General features: G+C 41.9%; 1 protein-coding gene across 4 annotated transcripts in view; it reads right to left on the reverse strand.

The window, feature by feature from the left end:
• GRK5 (G protein-coupled receptor kinase 5) overlaps positions 1–19,415 on the reverse strand; it is a 168,278-nt gene that overhangs the window by 38,215 nt on the left and 110,648 nt on the right. For all 4 annotated transcript variants that reach the window (XM_067000384.1, XM_067000385.1, XM_067000383.1 and 1 more), the window contains one exon: positions 15,506–15,583. In XM_067000384.1, coding sequence (XP_066856485.1) covers positions 15,506–15,583 — 78 coding nt within the window. The remainder of the gene's footprint in view (positions 1–15,505; positions 15,584–19,415) is intronic.

Raw genomic sequence — 19,415 nt, forward strand, 5'->3', positions numbered from 1 at the left:
CTTGCTTATGTTGCCATCCCCTAAAGTCCCCGGAGCTTTGAAAAAAATCCTTTTTACTCTAGTCCCAAATTACAAATAAAAGGTCCTCACTGTGGACAGATTTGGACATTCTGTGTGCCTCTTCCCCTTTCCCATATGTCTGTGTCCTCTCAGCTGCCAATGTTACAGCAATAATTCCATCAAATTTTGTCTGAGATCAACGTGCATTTGAAAAAAAAATCTAAACATTAGCTAAATCTTTTTCATAAAAGAGAAACAAAATTCTTATAGAGAAAGGGGAGAAGAATGAATGAAAGAGGCTGTAAGACAATTTGGGAAGTACTTAAAAATGGCACGAACTGATTCCTCTCTCCACATTTGTGGGAGATACAGTCACCACTTGGTTTTTCAAAACCACTCATTGCTGACCTTTGAATCTTTGCTTCCTCTGAACAAATCAAGAGCAAGTTAACAATATCAAGGTAAGTAAGGACACACAAATACACTGACATTCTGTACATGGGCTAGAGCCTTCCAGTGCAGAGCAAACACTTCACTAGACCACTTAATTTTCTGTAAGAGAAAACACTTTTATCTCAGGCCGATCATTTCCAAGGGTTCTGTAGGTGCAGCAGGACAGGGACTGTCATTACGCAGCCCTTCATGTTCAGAGTAGAGTGGGGGCAGATTCCTCACACGTACGGGGTGAGCATACCCAGCCCTGTCCAACCCTGCCCAGAGTCCTAGGGAGTCTTTGTACGACCCTTCCTGAGGTTTTCCCTCAGACCCCACTGTTCCCACTGCCCCCATTAAATAACCCTTTCTCTGTTTTGAGTACTGTGCATACCTACAGCCTGCAGATGTTAAAACAAAACCAGAAACAATTGCAAACCCAAACCCAGCCCACCAACCTACTTTCGCTCCCCTGGAGAACAATTAGGAAGTGCAGGTTATGAGCACAGGCAAGCATTTGGATCCCAAGAGCAAAATCATCCAAAGGTAATACTTTGGCCACTTAAGGAAGAAAAAGTTGCTTCTTCTCAGGGGACATGCAAAAGGTTTCTGGAGCCCCGATGCCATGGTTATAAGCACTGTTCTCCTACTGCATTGTGGGTCCTGGCTGTAAAAGCAGGCTTGGCTTTCACAGGGGAACAGACACCTTTCTGAACGTATTAAATGTCCTGCAGCAGCTAGGAGAGCCACACACCTCCTTTAAGACATCTGAGCTTGGGACAAAGGATTTTCTGCTAACTCCCGAGAAACACCTGCAGAAACCTGTTACATTCCCTTGTATTCAAAACAAAACACCGAGTAGTTTTTAACAAGTACGACCTTTTATTTTCCCTGACTATTCTATTTCCTGAAGGCAAAGAAAGTGATTTTGATCTCGCTTACACTAATGTAAATCAGAAATGAAGCCAACCAAGTCAACAGAGTAACACCAGGGTAAAGCTAACGGGACTGAAACCATATTCATGGCCCAAGACTCTGGCACTGCAAAAAGTACTTAAACTGATCCAACAACAAATTTTTCTCTCATCAGGTTACCTTTCTTTTTGACCAGCCAGTTTAATAAAAGGCCAAAATCCCAAACTGCTTTCACCAGCTTTTAACCAGAATCTCCTGTCTCCTGTATCTTCTCACATACGGTCAGAAACTGAAAACCTTCTTATATTTATTTTGTCAGTAAAGCAACATCTCAGTTTATGATGCCCTCATTTAATTTCTCAGAAAAAAATGCAGCTAGGAATTGGATTGGTGTCCATCCAGAAAACCGGACAGGGATACACGGTTACCTCTGAGTGCCAGGAAATACTCCGAGAAAAAAATCTGCACTTCTAAATTTTTTTTTCTGATTTATAAGACAAAAGACGGTCTCCCAGTTGCTCTTCCATTTCCAGAAATGGCTTGAAAACTGCCGAGATGTCACACGCTAGTTCAAAGTTGGTTGGGATCATATCCACAAAAGGCTGGAGATCACTGTTCCTTCCAAACCCGACCTGCACGACACTTTTCGCGCCTTGCCAAGGGGTTGGCTGCAGCTTCTCACCGTTCCTCCCCTCTTCACTAGGAAGCGATGACAGACAGACAGCGCGGTGGTGAGGTCTGAAGCTGCGTGCAGTATCTCCTGTGTCACCCATAAACTGCAAGTTCTTGGTGGGTGCAGAGGGCACCACAACAATAACGCAGCCTGGTTTGTCCTGCATTGCCAGACGCAGCTGTGTGCGTGCTGCACCTGTAACCAGCCCTCTCACCGCGCTCGGCGCCTCACTGAAGGTACCAAAAAGAGGCGAAATCTGATTTAGCCTCACATGAAAGCTTCCTGGCTGCAGAGCTCCCCATTACCTGTTATTTTAAGTGTCACGTTGTATCATGATACTTTAAAATGTAAACTTTCCTTTTTGACAGCTCTGTAAGTTTTGCTGCAGGCTACCTCACTCAGCCCATCAGCCCCTCAGCCTTCAGTGAACAGGACAGAAAACAAGTAAGCCTCCTTCCAGGACCTTCCTTATGCCTTTGACATGGTGCTTGCAACACTTCTCATGGTACTTACACTTCCCTGACGGTGGGGAGGACACCTGACGTCTCATCAATCAAAATCGGCTCATCAGGCTCATTATAAAACAAGCTGAAACACTGGCAGTGCCAAGGGAGGCATTCGGGAAACCTCTTACAATTTTACTTTTTCCTTAAAACGTGTTATTTGTTCTAATTTTTCCTTGAGATAGAACTGCCAAATCATTGAAATGGGTGACTTCAGTCCAGATGTGGTGCCTCGAAGTCTGTGGAAGTGAAAGCAGCCAGCCAGCTAGCTGCTGTAAAAGTATTTTCCTGCTAACTCCGTCAGTTAGGGTTTGCCTTTCTGAAACCAGGGTGGGGTGAGCAGCAGGTGTCTGGGTGTAACCAACTCCAATTATTTCCAGTAACTGCATGGAGCCCAGAGCAGATCCTTAGGAACAAGAATCTACTTTGTGAAAGAACAGTCCTGCTTCAAAGACACTTCTCAATCACCACGGTCTCCTACAAAAAGAAATAGACTGCGGAACCCTGAGCTTTGGCTAACTGTTCAGATAACAAAAAGGGATAGCAGTGACTTTGGTCAGACTGACATTGCAACAAACAGAACAGGTATTTACTACAGAGGGATAATGGTAATACTTTAGCCTTACACAGTGCTTTTCTTCCAAGAACCTCAAAACATTAAAACTTTGTTGCACGACTAAGTCCTCACGAGGCAATAGGTGGCAATCTCACAGTACTTTAAGGAAGAGCGAGCGGAAGAACAGGGTGGTTAAGAGTTGTGTTTTGCAGAAGTGTTGGTCTGTGACCGAAATCAAAGAAGTCTCACTGAGATAAGTGGAAACTAGAGATGCTCAGATTCCTCAAATCAGTCAATCTGTAGCTTGCAATTACTGAAAAAAGAAATAGAAACCTAGAAATACAGGTTTGCATTTTCTACCAACTCTTGCCAGTGGATGTGAGTCATCATAGTATCTTAAAACACGACTGTTCATCACTGCCAAAATGATATGGACCAGGAAGATACCACACTTAGAGTGAACAGACTTCGTACTAACTTTGTGGTTATAAATACAACTGCTCTCCCTGCAAGTTTCAGACATGCAGCCATGATATTGAAATGATATGAATTATTTTAAAAGTCACTTGCATAAAACAAACAATGTGCAGCATATGTTATGTCTCAGGTTATGAAAACATTCCACAACAAACTAGCTTAAAACAATTAAAAATGTTTCAGTCAATGGACAAAAGTTCAAGCTGTAACTTCTCTTGATCTGTCTCCAAGCACTTTTGTCTTAATGATATGTGTATTGTCAGCGGTTGACAGCAATTTTCCAGATATAATCTCTTTGCAAATCTCTACATGGATTTGCTACCAGCGGAGACCTCAAAACTATGGAAGGATCAGGCTGAAATGAACTTTGTTGTGAGGTGGTGCACGACATGATGACTTCGTACACAAAAGCCTGGAAATACTGGCTTCACCCCGTTGTTCCCCAGATGCCTGAGGAAGGCTCGGCTAGCAGGGCGAGTAGTTTCCAGGACTGGTAGCACGGGTGTGACTATCGGTGGTGACTGCCCTCAGTCCTTTGAGGCTAAAACTCACAAGGAGTCATAAGGAGGGCTGTAACCAAAGTGGCTACTGAAAAAAGGAGACTAGGTAGATGTATGTAAGTCACCCTGGCGGCTGCCAGAGGCATCTCCTCCTGTGCTGGGCTGGGGAAGGCCAGCGGCAGCTGAGGTTCGGCCGGAGCCTGGGAAGCAGTGGCCACGCAGCTGGTGAAAGACAGAGGGGAAGCGTGAAGGGACTGACGGTGAGAAACGCAGGGGAAGGCAGAGAAGGGGACATAGAGCAGAGTCTTGGTGGTAGTTTGATTTTGGGAAGCCCAGGTTAGGCACGTTTCGACCTGGTGAGGGAAAGGTTGCAGCACTATCACAGCACACGCAGTCTCCTGACTCTTTTTGGTGTTATGCCCAAAAATATTGGAACATTCTTTTTTCTTGCCCTGTGTCTGATCTTGTCTGCTCATACTTAGCTGTATTTGTAGTAAGCAGCCAATTTTACATCAGGAGCAGCTGCAACATTTTAAGTAATCAACTTCTGCATTTTCTTTTCCTTTTTTTTTCCTACCACAAAGTCATCTGGGTCTGTATGAGGCAAACCAGTAAAGCACAAGGCTTCATAATTCCAGGATATTTTCTTTGAGATGACAGATGAAGGAATTGGCAGTGAGGCTGATGGGGAGTATGGAGAGCAGCTGTATTATTAGTAGCTATTTATCTATTAATAACGTGTGCAGACATTATACCTGAGAATGGGGGGCCCATAGTGCCAGGCACTGCTTACAAAGCTCCCAGTGCAAACCAATCACACTAGCCCTGGGAATGGGAACACACGAAATACCTCACCCAGGATTATAAAAGTGGGTCATTGGCCCACTCTTCTAAAATGCAGCCTGGTGCTGTGTCTCTGAGACAAATGGCAGTCCCAGTGCTGGGGGCGGGATGACTTGCTGGTAGCTAAATGAAGCAAATCAGCAGCGCCTATCAACTGTGGGGTTTGTTTTGTAACTGCAAACCGATCTGGAGCCATGATGAATCTGTTTTCCCTCATATTCTACTGAGCTATCAAAACATTTGTTGACACAGAAACATACAATGGCTGAAGACAATAGAGCCCTCAGCAAACAGCTGAACATGTTCTTCTGCCTGGAGGGGTTGTGTTAATCCATCACAAAACGCCAACAACCTCAGTTTATGAACTTACTTACTGCAGCGGACATGCTCTAGCTCCAGGCAGACTTGCTTGCTCCAGACTCCCTGGGGTGCCTCTTGGGCCTCAGCAAACCCACGGGTAAGGAAAGGAGAAGTTTCCTCTCTGGGGTTCCAGCACCCTTCCTCTTTGATGCTGGGGTACAAGTTGCAGTTTTGAACTATTGAGAACTTAGCAGCCACTGTGGTGTCCTTTCTGACAAGTGCTAGGAAAATATGCAAAGCATTTTTCATGGTTCTCCTGTTACTCACCAACAGGCTCTGCTATCTAGCCGTACCTCCTTGTTCCCATGCTCAGGAGACCTTTCTGTAGCTGCTATCATTGAAAACAAAATGCTACTTTCTAGAAACCACATTTCTGCTCCTGATGGTGGCAAACAAGTAACTGCTATGCAAATAGTATGAGTCAAAATGTTTCCCAAATACAGATCTTCAGTCCAAAGAGTGGTTTCATTGGAATGTTAAATTCTTTGATTTGGAGAATTTTGGGGCATAACCACAACATCCATTTCAGACCAACAAAAGAAGGGAAAAGATTGCCTAGATCAAGAAGGAGAAATTTCCTCCTGGCTCCTATAGGTGACCAGAGGAAATCTTAAACACTCAAAGCCTCACAGAAGTACTTTTGAAATAACAGAATTTCTCATGGGGCAAAATTTAGTTGTCTCGTCAGCTTCTTTTGCAAGTCCTACCATCAGCTCCAGGCTTTATACTCTTCAATTAAATACAAACACTCACCGCAATCACAACCAGCTATGGGGTTTTTGGTACAGCTTACGTTAAGAACATAAACTGGTCACCACGGAAGCTCTGCTTTTAACTTCAATTAGTGCTAAACTGGGCCTCACAAGAAGTGCTTAGCAAGATATTTTTCAATATCTTTAAACCCTAGTCCTTCTCCACCCATACGGTTTTAAACACTTTGAAAACTTGCTTATAGAGGTGTCTTTACTCCTAAATAACTTTTCTTTCTTTATGTATACACAAAGCTTTATTGTTTTAGGGGTACTCATAAACTAGCCAGCTGAAGTTGTTTTATATAAACTTGTTTTTAAGTGAGGGAAGGGAATGTATATATGAATTCTTGTTGCCTTTTTCCCCTTTTAAAAGAATTTTACTAACAGATTAAGGTATGAAAACAGATGAACTAACCAGTGCCAGTAGCTGTCAGTAGGATGAGGAGGCTAGCTTGAGAAACAGTGTAGAAAAGAAGACTAATACTAGCCAAAATTAGGCTACTCACCCAGTCCTGGAAGTGTCATTAGTTCAGAAGGTAACATCTTTTTTTAGCAACCCAGCTGAACCATTGCCCTAGTGCATTACTACAAGCAGGCAGACGTTTGATCAAGCATTTTTGGAAACGAATAGTACTCTCAACATTAGTGGCAAAAAAAGACAGGTCAATTTTGAAAGCTTCTGTTCTCAGAAGGTTTCTTCCCTGGTCATGTGTGCTTAATACGTTTGGATAGCATCCAATGTCCAGCCTCTTATCAGAACCTTTCTACCTTTTAACGTCCTCCCTCACTGATGGATAGCCTAAACATTAGCAAGCAACCTTATGTTGCAATAGTCTTAGTTTGGCTTCCTCTGGTAAACCAAATGTCATTTGTTCCATTAAAAAAATCCCTCTATCTATAAACACACATTTACAACCTCAACATTATTGAATGGCTTTCTTGCAGAAAAACAAACAGATCCCTGCTTGAATTCACTCTTCTGAAATATAAGCCTGCAAACATGACTAACCCTTCCCTTGCAAGCCATCCTCACACTGAAGTCCATGATCTATTTGCTTTGGATGAAGGTAACTCATGCATAGAGACCTAAGCCAGGTTGCACTTAAGTCAGTGGCTGTCGTGCTCTATCAGTTGCAGTGGGGATTTTGCAGAATTTGACCTCACCTTTTTAGGCCAAAATCCTGGGGAAACACCTGAATGAAGAGATGAAAATTCAACAGAGAGTTTGGGAAGGCCTTGAAAAGGATTAAGAAGTGAATTAAATAAACATCACATCAGTCAGGAAAGAGCAGACTACTCGCAGAAAGACTGGAAACACCCAGGAAAGCAAACAAAATCTATCTTGCACAGCTAAAAACAGGGCATTCCCTAATCACCTGTGTCACACGATCCATTAACAATCATATGGTAATTGCCTTCAGCAAAGAATTGAGAGGGAAGACATTTATTGTAGGAGATGACATACTGTTTGCAGTGGCATTTTCCACTCTTCCTCTGCTTTTCTTGTGGGACAAACAGCACCTGTGCTAGGATAATAAATTTGCTATATGCTTGATTTTTGACTCAGGTCAGACTCTAGCTTGATTAAATAAAACAAATTAACTTACAAGCTGAGGCTTGGCATGCAGGTTAAGTGAGTTTTGTAAGTGTAGTTGCATTACTGAAGAAAAAAAAAGGAATAGTTTGAAGTGCCACATTTCCATAACTTAAATGTTCTGGTTACTTCTAAAATACATTCATAGTCAACAGATTAATTTTTTTTGGAAATAATTCTGTTTTTCCAGAATCCTAATTCTCTACTGTTAGGGAACCATATGAGGAATAGGGTATGTTTAACTTCCATTTTCATCATGTGTCTCTTTATCCTCTTCTTTGTTGAGGTCAAGTGCACAGTTGCCTGCTACTGCTTGAGCTTAGCACAATAAATCAAATAAATGTCTCAAAAAGACATTTGTTGACCCCTTCTACTTTTATCTTCAGAAACCCAAAGCTGAAACAACCAAGAAGATTGCTGCAAGTTGCAGTGGGTGCACTGAACTGCTGTGGAGGACTAACAAAGGACTCCTGTACAGCTGAGAAACTGCCCACAGAAATTTGTGTGGATATGCCATACAATGTCATTTAATGTGTTCTGCATTACACTCAGAGTGCCATTCACCTCACTTCACTTTAATCATCTGAAAAATGAGACCCTCAAAGTCACTCTGGGCTCCTCATCTCTCCTGTCTAAATGCCTGTCCATGTTTGGACCAGCCAAGTTTACACTGCATGTGTTGGGAGTGCAAGAAACCAGACTCACCAAAGGTCTATTTTATTGTCATTTCGCGCAAATGCACAAAAGTTACCTCCTGCAGATTGCTTGGATGTCTTACAAGGCAGTGTTTCAGACAGCTGGAAAAGGCTGATTCCTTTTTCCCATGTGGACACATGTTTCAGATAGAAGAGGCTGTATCTGGAGAAGCTGAATGAACCTTAAAGGCTTAGAATTAACTTCTCTGGCCATTCGATAAGCCACATGAACTGAGTATAAGCGATGAGGGGTATGCAGATGGGATAAGGAAAAGATAACCCCTTGAAAAAGACAGGAGGAAATTATAATGAGCATATTCATTAGCCAAGGGCAGACAAGTACATCCTTTCAGTTCTCAGATAATCCTGAGCAGGCTGCTCTTTATTTGCAGAGTGTCCTCAGCCTTTTCAGATGCCCTGGCTAGTCTCCGAGAGGAGTCATAGCAGCCTGGGGGGCCTGCCCTCCCTCAGCAGACAGATGTGAGCCAGGTTTACATGTGTGGTTGACACGAATTAGCTGAAGCAAGTTTCCATTTTCCAAAGGGTCAAGTCAGAGTATTTCCAGCAAAGACAGGGCAGCTATAACGCTTTTGCCCACTGACCAATGATTTTCCTGACCACAAATGACAAACAGTTAAGAAGCGTCTGCTCCACATGAGAGTTGTGAACTTGGGAGCGTAACCTCTCCAAAATGACAGGGAAGGAAAAGCAGAGCTTCAGCTAATAACACTGCTTAGGATAAAACCAGTGTGGTTAATGACCCCAGACCAAGCCTTCAACCAGCCTGAGCAAGTGCACTGTGAATGCAGCCCTCCTTAAATCTACAGGACAAGGCTCAGAGGACTGCTCAAGGACCTATTCTGGGGAAGTGTCACCAGGATAGAGCAGACTCCGTGTTGTTTCCATGAGGCTGTTGTGCAGTTTGGCACCATTGCAAGAGACAGAAATGCTCAGTAAGTGTTTAGTTAACTAACATTTGTATTATAAACAGTGGGTAAAGGATGAGGAAATAGGACTTGAAGAAACCGTGAGAAAATGTCTTTTAGTCTGAGACCACAGCAAAGGAACTCCTAATCAAGGCAACACTGTGATTTTTTGGATTCCTCTGACACACCATATTACAGCCTGGCTGCAGTGACAGAAGAATGCTTATTAAAATAAATTCTGATTAGAAAGCATTAATTTGAGTAACAAGGTTGCTGTTCCGCTGCTCAGATATTTTCCCAGAATTGAACTTTGGAAAGATGAGCTGAGAAGGGTACTTTCCTGGACTAAGACATAGTGATCAGCAGAGATATTGATCGCGCTGTCTCTGTAACAACAACAAGAATTATCTATTGATTTCTCTGGAGACTGGATTATGTATTGATTATGCTAGCTGCAAAGCAAAGGCCTAAGTAATGCTATCATCTGTGGCTAAAATGGTGCCTGTAGAGTAGTGAAGTCAATAGAACGGGGAGATGAGAAATCCATTGAGTCACAAGGTAAAGTCCCAGGGCAATTAATTAAATGGCAAAACTCTCCATGGCTCAAGTAAGGCCAAGATTTCTACTTAAGTATTTAGCATCCTGAAAGGTCTCTTAATAGGAACCCAAAGGACGCAGTGAATAACATTTTGAGTGAGTAAATAATTCTAGCCCACCCTATGTCCAAGTAACACATTGTATACAGACAGGCACTTCATTCTTTTCATACTTCAATTGGGTCCTTAATGAAATGCATAGAGCTTAGAAAAAATTGAAAACTAGCTCTGAAGATAGTGCTTGGACCAAGCCTTAAGGGACCATTCACAGTAGCCAGTGAAAAGCAGTATTGTGTTGACCTTTTATCACCAAGATAATAAGCTTACAGGGGACAGAGATGACTTGCTGGATATAAGTTGAATCTGTACAAGAAACGTAACAATGTAGAAAAGAGTCCCAGAAGGCTTTCTTTTCAAAACACAAAGCCTCTCTCACATGAAACTCTGCAGATTGCTTTACAGAAGCTTAATGTTTTGTTTTTTTTTTTTTTTTTTTTCTTTTTCTTTCAGAGCTTCACTTATAGTGACATTCAGCTTTTATTTGGCCACTTCAATAACTAATTATAACGTCTTCCCTAGAAGGCATTTAGTAAAACTAAACAGTTAGAGGAAGAGGTCTCAGTACTTGAATCCGATTCCTGGTACGGTATGACCTGCCCTTCCACAAATGGGATTCAGCCAGAACTATTAAGAAGTGATGCATGAAACTTTCCTTATGGGAGATGGAAGCCTTTAGTGATCAGAGAAGATGACTCACTCAGAAGCATAAGTGCTGAAGTTTGCATTTATTTTCATGATGAAAATAGGAAGGGGAAAAGAAATGTCAAGGAGAGAGCAACGGGAGGAAAAGCTCCTTGGCATCAAGATTAAAGCTATGGTGTGCAAAAAGAAAACAACTTTCTGGCAATATACAGAGCTGAGAAAGAGTGTTTGTGAGTGAGAGTCTGGACTCAGCTGCATTACTTTGTCCAGTAGAAGGGTTCAGAAAAAATTTTAATTTCATCTCACCCATATTACATAGATATTTTCTTCTCCAGAAGGAACTGACATAAGAGAAGAGCACTTTTTAACCAGTAGACAAGTGGAATGCCAGGCTCTGCTGATCAGCTAGTTTCCCTTTCATAGGACTTTTCCCACCCTTCCTTATCCTATAATTGTTCATAAAAACAAAGACATATTTTCATTTAGCAAAATACCCATTGCTCTGCTTAGACTGGAGTAAGGAGGTTGTTGCTGCATCCAGCTAACCTTTTGCAGAAAAGAAAGACATTGAAAATGTGGTCTTTATACTGTGCATTTCCTGGAGGAAAGGAGACGGAACAGGATTTCAGATAAGAAAACTAATGCTGTTGCTGTTCTTCATATTCTGTGAAGCATATTAATGGGCATAACAATACACATTAGACATCCTATTCAGTAACATTTTTAGTACCCAGCTGAGTCCATATATAAACTGTAATGGCATATGGAGACTGTGTTAATAGCCATTTTGAATCAATTTAGTTTTATACAGTGTCTATCAAAGTATCTCAAGGTGCTTGCTTTACGGAAAAAGAAAACAATGTATTAGTGATTTAGTAGAGTAAGGCATGGTGGCTTTCAGGCAGGAAGGCAAAATTGCTGCACACAGATGTATAACTCTAATTTAAGAGCAGTACAAAGGTAAGCATATCTCTTTGCTCTTGCAGTACCAGAAGAAGCCAGGTAATGAAGGCAGGCTGGGTCCGGTTAAACTCAACTGTTCCACGAAGCACTGAGGGCTTTTCTATTTACAGACAGAACTGGAACTTAAATCTGAAACATTCCCACTCAACTGTTGAGATTAGGAAAAGTCAGGAAAGAAATATTTGTGACCAATTCATTTTAGCAGTTTTACCATCGTATTTCACAACCTCAGAAATTTTAGACTTCCTGTGGGTTGGACTTTTGCCCTACAGGCTTATTAAGTCAAGAAGGCGGCTTTAAGTGCCTTTTTCATGGAAACTGTTAAAGCCTCCTTTGAAGAAGCAAGCCTGCAGTCAAGAAATCTTGATGTTGCCAGTGTGGCAACTATTGTGTTGCTTCTGTAAGGCAAAGGCAGCCTGTGGGTGGGTTTCCCTTCGGATCACAGCACTGAGGTGGCACATGCCTCATAGGGCACAAGACTGTTCCTGTTGACAGATGAGGCCCTCTCACCACTGCTCATCCCCACATAGCCTTGAAAGTGGCCTAATGAAAGTGGGACCTGCTTGGAGAAGTAACCTAACACTTTTTCAGAGCATGTGTCAAGGGTGGTGGATGTCTTCCCCCGCCTCTTCTGTGGGTTTTCTGTCTTCTGTTCACCATTCAGGCAAAGTTGCTCAGGAAGCCATAGAAAAGCTTCTCTCTTGCCATCATTACTGTGACAATCACATGTAGGCCTTACATTTCCCTCCCATCAAATAGTTCAGAATGGTCTGTTGGATATGGATGTTTCAATGCACTTTTGACAAGAGAGAGGGAATATTGATGTCTTCCTAGAGAAGCAACAGGGACTTACCTCTGCATGGAGGCCCTGCCTCCCCTGTTTTCCCAAATGAGTTCCTACATGCCATTTCTCCAAGAGGCCTAAAACACCTGTTTCCCTTTCCAGGTGCCAGGACATGCTCAGAGTTTGTCGTCGCTGTCACCTGTAGGTCAGGGGAACCATGGAAGCCTGACCCACAGACACCATCCATGGTGTCAGTCATGACAAAGGACTGTAAGGTCTCTTCTCAGCTACCTCAGTGAGTGCACAGGGGCTGCCCAGGATGTTAAAGCAGTGCAGAGCCTGAGTTGTGCTTATATGAAAAAGTCCCTCCCTGCTCAGCCATCTCGATAAGCACTGAGCTTGTTTAGCTCCCTCAGGACTGATGCCGAATGCTCTCACTAGAGCTGTCCATATGGGCACTCACTGCTCCCACACGCCTGAGTTTCCTGACTGCAGCACTGTGTAGTAACACCTCACAGACAGCAACTACACGAGCCACGTGAGGTTGTAAGTGCTGGTGTGATGTCTACTCATCTGGGGAAATGTTTTCTTTCTCTTTCTGCTGTGCAAGTAGTATATGTTTTATTAAATAAAGCACATGTTCCTATGCAAATGAATGCATTTTGGAATGATGATACGCTGACACATTGTATGTTAAATATGTATGACATTTTAAAAACTAAGTAGGAACTAAAAATCATTTATAAATATTAAAGAGCTTGAAGTCTACTTTTTGTTTTGATTTTGCTTCTGATCCTGCACCCTGGGAAAAATACTCCTCACATTATAAGACTGAATTGTCTGTCCAAGAGCTAAACCTATCATTTTATTCTATCAGTCAAGCTGTATGTCACACTATTTTTGTATCAAGACAATGAGGTTCTTTGAAGCACAGACACACACCTACTTAAAAGAAATATTCCTCTGAAAGCAGAAGGCTTTGGAATCAGTGGCTTTTTGTATCTTTCAAGAGACTGATAGCTAAATGGGGAAATGCGGCATCTAATGAAAAGATGATTTCTTTGCTGGCCAAGATGATATTTCATAAGGACATTTGGATCCAGATTCAGCCCTCTTGACTGCAAGTATCTAAACTGGCTTTGAATCACTCACCTCTAACGGCTTAGAGGACCTCTGTCCTTTGGAGGTTCTTACCTCTCTTTCTAGGCTAGAAAGGAGAGTAAGGATCTGAACTCCTAATCTGAGTACCTTAGTTAGGTAACTAGAATGAAATGGCATAATCCAGACATTGCTCTATATATTCATGCATTTGTTGTGGGGGAGACCTGTGTTAGAAAAACTAGTAGTCAACCCATTGCTATGGCACAGTCAACCTTGCCTCTAGGAAGTGTTTTCTGCTACACACAGAATGGTTTAAACATTCTTCTGAGAAGCAGCAGAAGTTTCCCGTTAAGAAAAAAAAATGCAACACTGAAATTAGAGCATAATCACTAGGGAGCCAGTATTAGATTACAACAGAAGGAGCATAACTTTGTGTTCCTTTCTGCCCTAAGACTTTAAGGTAATTTGCAGACACCACAGAAGTTTCAGAACAGACTGAGCCCATTTTAAGTACTGAGAAATCAGGCATGCAGGTCAAACCTGAAGTGTAGAGCGTGGCAGAGAATGGAAACTCCAGCTCTGAAGTCCCAGTCCTTTTATTTTCCTGCAACACCACCATTTTGTCTTGATGAAGAAGAAACCGGTCTCAGCCTGGTCCTCACTGCACAGTCCTTGACCTCACTAAATTACTCCATGTGCTTCTGCTGCGCTATGGGGCTTCTGGTAAATGGATGGGGATGGCAGGAGCACAATGGGACAGCTCTGAAGGGTTTTGGCATCTGGAAACCTGCACCAAGACCAGCTGCACTTAGCTGAAGCTAAACAGCACTGTCCTGTCACTACACTATCCATGATACCAGCAAAATGCCTTTCTCCATTTCCCAATGAGGACTGGAGCAGTGGGAAACATTTTCCCTCTGTATTTTTTCCTCTTTCCTCTGGAATTTTAAGACAAATGGTCACCTCAGTGGATGAAAACCAGTAGAACTTCATGGCCCTAATGAATGGGCAGCAGGAACTTATACTGGCAGTGCTAAATGGCTGCACATGAAACTAGCCAGGCTCAGTAAATGAAACCAGATCCCAAAATGCAGTCTGAGATAACTGAAAGTATGCACTGAAATTTATTGTAGGAAAATGACTGGAAAAAAAAAAAAAAAGTGGTCTGCTCTGCCCCTGCACCTCCAAAACATATTGTACTATTTAAACGCTTCAGAAAGACATCTGCCAAAAATGCAATTCATTTTCCTGAAGGTCAAATGTATTTCACTTGTAAAAAAACATTGAAGCAGTGATTGTACATCTTGGTTACTCTTATGAAAGCAACTTAGGAAAAATCCTAGGATTGTTCTTGTGTTTGAAGTTGGATGTTTATTGCTTACTGGCAGTGACTTTAGTGCAAAGGTTAAATGCGGCCAGCAAATGATCGAACCCCAAAAGGGTAAGTCCCAGTGCAGCCTGTCCAAAATTCCTGCAGCGAATCCGTAGTTCTGTTCGGAGTGCCACCCTGTGGACAAAGCTGCGACCATGAGCTCCTTTCCTTCTGACAGCCCAGAGATGCCACAGTCAGGAACTGCCAGGGGTGGAAACAAGAACTGACGATATCACCTCTCAGCTCCAAAACACGTCGCACAATTTCAATCTTGTATGCTCGTGGTTACCCTGGGGTAACTGGTGGGGGGAGGAATGGGACTGCTGTACCAACACAGTGGTTTTTATCAAAGACCGTCTCTGCTGGTGCTTTCTACACAGCCGTATATGAAATGTCACTGCTTTTGAACCAGATAGGAAATAAGTGGGGCACCTGTTGATAACAGCTGCGAAGGTGTCTTCCAATACAGCACAGATGTAGAGCTTCACACGTAACGAAGAGATCAGAGAAGCCCCCTGCTCATCCTCAGATGAATTAAGCTCCTAGTAAACTCAAGTGCATCCTTAAAAACCAATTTGTGGATTGAAATACATTTTTTTTCTCTCTGACTGTTTGTATAAGACTTGCAGCTTTATACACTGGAGATTGCCACCATAAATTTTAGGACTCTAAAATTATATTACATAGCTTATAACAACCTTGTTTAGAAAAGGTGTGCCTTGCAGCATTCCTTCAGTAACACCACTTTGGCTGCCCCTTACCTCTGGGGTGAGGTATTTCATCATGATTTCCTTTCCTTTCTCTCCCAGCTTTTCATCTGGAGCAATTTCATACTCTGCCTGGAACAGATATAAAGAAATTGTCAATATTTGCACTCACATTTCAGCAGTATAACTTCATTTTGGATATGGCCTTAACTGAACACTCTGTCTGAAGAATCTGGAGAATAAATACCATTTTCTGATGGAAGTAAAACCCGTACACACAATCCAACTAAAACTTTTCCACTATATTTTGAACAAACCATACTGATATGCTTTCTGAGAGGATGTCTCTTAATTAACACCATAAAATTTAATTCCTGTATATTTTATAGACTTGCCAAGACAGTGTTCAGAAAGCACCCAGTAACTAGAGACATCAACTTTTTGGTTTTTGTTTAAAGGGAAGGTGTATATAAAAGGTAACATTATTTCTTGCAGTAGTAAAGAAGGTGATTTTTTGTTAATTCTTGCCACGGTGGTATTTCAAGAACCAAGTGAATTCCTTTAGTAGATTGTCTTTTTGGAATAATGGGTCATTCCTACTAATTTACATCTCCCCCTTGGTGTAGAACTCCTTCTGCACAGCAGAAAGATTTCTCCATCACTTTTGGTGATCCCGGACTCAGTCCCTCCAGAAGGCAGATTTGAGAGCTGCTTTCTTAAGCAAATTTCTCAGGATGCAAATAAAGCAAAGTATTATTTGTGTACCACTAAGACATGAATCACTTTAAAGTTTTGTAATCATGGAAGGCATTCGAAGAAAAAACGTGCTGCGTGGAGTTCCAGTTACTAAATGATAACGATAAATTCTTAGAGACATTCCGACTTGGCACTGCCCAGGGTACAAAGCTTTAGCCTTAGGATCAAAAGATTTTCCAAGAAAAAAAGTCAGCCTAGCAGTTTTCATGACTGCTCGTATTAGAAAAAGGTTCCCAGAAAATCCTGCCAAACCAATTAAGTAACCTGGTCCAGTACAAGCTGTTTGAGATGATAAATGAGGAGGAAGTTAAGAAAAAAAAAAAGGTAAATCAGACTGAACTGGCAAACACTTGGAAGAACAAGCTTCAGAACCATTGCCCGCTCAAAGACATATGCACTGCTGTGACTTTGATACAATAAATCTGAAGGAAGGCTGTAATGGATACCCTAGCCAAGCAGACCCAGGAATGACATGAAAACCACAATGTAGTAATAATACTACTACCCGTCTATCTGGCCAGTGCTGATTTAGCTATTGTAGCTTAAGTCTAAAGCTATGTATTTATACATATACTTAGCAGGTTGCTTGAACAGTCTAGAATTACGATCTGATTTGGTTTGGGAAATGACAGTGACCGCAAAAAAAAAAAAATAAAAAAAAATATGCATTGCTGATGAAAAATGTACTGAAAGCTAAAATCCACAAGAGCAGCACTTCTCTTTTAGTGGCCATTTTGGGGATGAACCGATTATGTTCTCATAAAACTTATTACAAGGGTTTAAAAAAACATCTTTCATCCAATTTCCTGTCCTTTTAGATGGTATCTGAATATGGGTCATTTCAGCTCTTAAAGCATGGATGCTCTCAACTGTTTATGGGATCTTGACAGAAATTTTCTCCGTGAGTCGTTGCTAGGGCATAAAGCAATGGCAAGGGTAACAGAAAGAACAATTTTTTGAAAGGTCAGAGTTGCACCTGCTTTTGGTCTTTACAGATTATGGTTAGGTTCATACACAGACTAGGAGTAAAATAAAACTGAAATAATATCTTTTAAGAGAAGATAATTGTATTTAAGCATAACTTTTTGTGCAGGAGGCTGCCAAAAAAGAACTCCTTAGCATTGCCTTGACATGGAAGCATCTAGAGGATCTGCTGAGTCCTCAACCCAATGTTACTTACAAATTACTCAATAATGACCAGTTTTCTCTCCTTCAATTGTTTAGACTGTGAATATTCTGCCATACTATTCTGAAAAGGCCAAAAGAAGTTGGGCTAATAGATTTCTTAATGGATCTGTGTCCATTACCTAAAGCTAGTCAGAGAGGCTACGTCAGTTTGAGTCCTGCAGGATGGATTTGAAATGCCAAATAAGCGTGTATGTACAGTAAGTGCCTGGCAAGTATCAACGCCTTCTTCTGGAGATGGATTTGTGCAAATAGAGGATGACCACACCTGGAAGTTAAATGCTAACACAAGAAGCTAGCTTATATAAGTGGAGAAATGTGAGTTTCTCAAATAGGTCACAAATTTGGATACAATATCTCATGCGTTTGGACTGCTCCATAATAGTGGTGTCCACGTACCAATATGGGTCAAAGTGCTTCAGTAATCTCTTGACAGAATGCCCCGCTGAAGATACTATTTGGCAATGCAAATCTTTGACAACAGCAGTCACCAAGGGTTTTATGTCAGGACTGCAAGCGGTATATCTAATGCTTTGTCCTACACTGGACAAAAGCAAACTTTCCATAAAGTTCTCATCTTTCTCTTCAAGTGACATGGTTACTACTACTCATTATATCCAGTGGTGAATATACAGACCCCATATAAGCAACATCTGATACAAAACACAACAGATAGTTTGCTTTGGATCCTGGTAATATATTAACCAGGTAATATATTGATATATTAAATTAAAATTAATATCCTGGAAATATATTAATGCTAGTAAATAAAAACTAATTCAAAGTCATCATCTGCACTTGAAGTACATCATAAGGTTGTCAAAAATTCAGTTTCCTTTTGCCAGAGATATTGCATTTATATCCCATCAGAATTGTAAAACAGTAAGCAAATCAGGACAAACCTGAAGAAGACAGAATTTTACCGGGAATTGGATCAGTGTTTCAAAATGCACTTCCTGATGGGATTCAACATATGCAGAGCTAAAAGCACATGCACACACATACACACAGTGCCTAACTCTATCTCAAAATAGTTGGGAAGGAATAAAAAGAAAGTTCAATTATACTTGCTTTTGACATTCTCAGAAGATGCTACAGGATGGCGGTAAAGGTAGGAAGTGACAGACAAATGAAGGTGTGAAAAGGAACTATAAACTCTAACTGTGAACAGTGTTGATTTCACTGTAGCTCAAATACTAGAAGCCTGTTCCATTTTGTTTCTAAGTTTGTTATTATTTGTCCCTTCAGTGCCACTTTTGAGTTATTCGGCTCCAGTTATTGGTATGCTTTCAGCCATGGACTGCTACTGCGGGAAGAATTACACACATACAGACAGAGTGGCTTCCCCATGTCCCCTCTGTGCATGTCTGGGAAGCGTACCAAGGTACTTGACTCTCAGTCTTGTGCTTAAATCACAAATACATCCCCTTCTTCCACAATACTCAAAAGCGCGGCTACAGTTTGAAAATCCCTAATTGCTAGAAATAACATTGTTAGCTAAAATCCACGTGGAGCAAAATATTTTCCATTATTCCTTTGATGAATCCAGGCATGTGTTTCAAGGCTCCCACTCTGAAGTCTAATAGCTTCTCCATGCCCTAGTTAGGTCAGACAGGGCCCTATTCATAGCTCATAAAGGAGGGGAGGATTTACGATCACCCTGACTGCATGGGACGAGCTGCAGGGAAGGCTCTTCCAGCAGCCAGGCATGGCTCCTTCTGTCCAAATGGCGAGAGGATGTGGGCTGGCCGCCGTTTGTTGCTAACTTGTCTTTTGGCTCCTGCTTTGGAGGTAGTCGTTGTTTAGGTGTCTCCTGCTTCCCTAGAAGCAACCCTGGCTAAATAGACACATGGGCGTGCAAAGAGCTTCTCCCTCTGAAGCAGCCACCCTTGGGACAGGCCACACGAGGTGGGATGGGAAAATATGCTTCCACCAGGAAAAGGAGCAAAATCCAGCTGATGGCCTTCCTTGGGACGGGGCCATGAGCTCACGAATGGCCAAGAAGGGGCTGGGGAGTGACTGC

Source organism: Anser cygnoides, chromosome 7 (assembly GCF_040182565.1).
Source record: "Anser cygnoides isolate HZ-2024a breed goose chromosome 7, Taihu_goose_T2T_genome, whole genome shotgun sequence".
Lineage (NCBI taxonomy): Eukaryota > Metazoa > Chordata > Aves > Anseriformes > Anatidae > Anser > Anser cygnoides.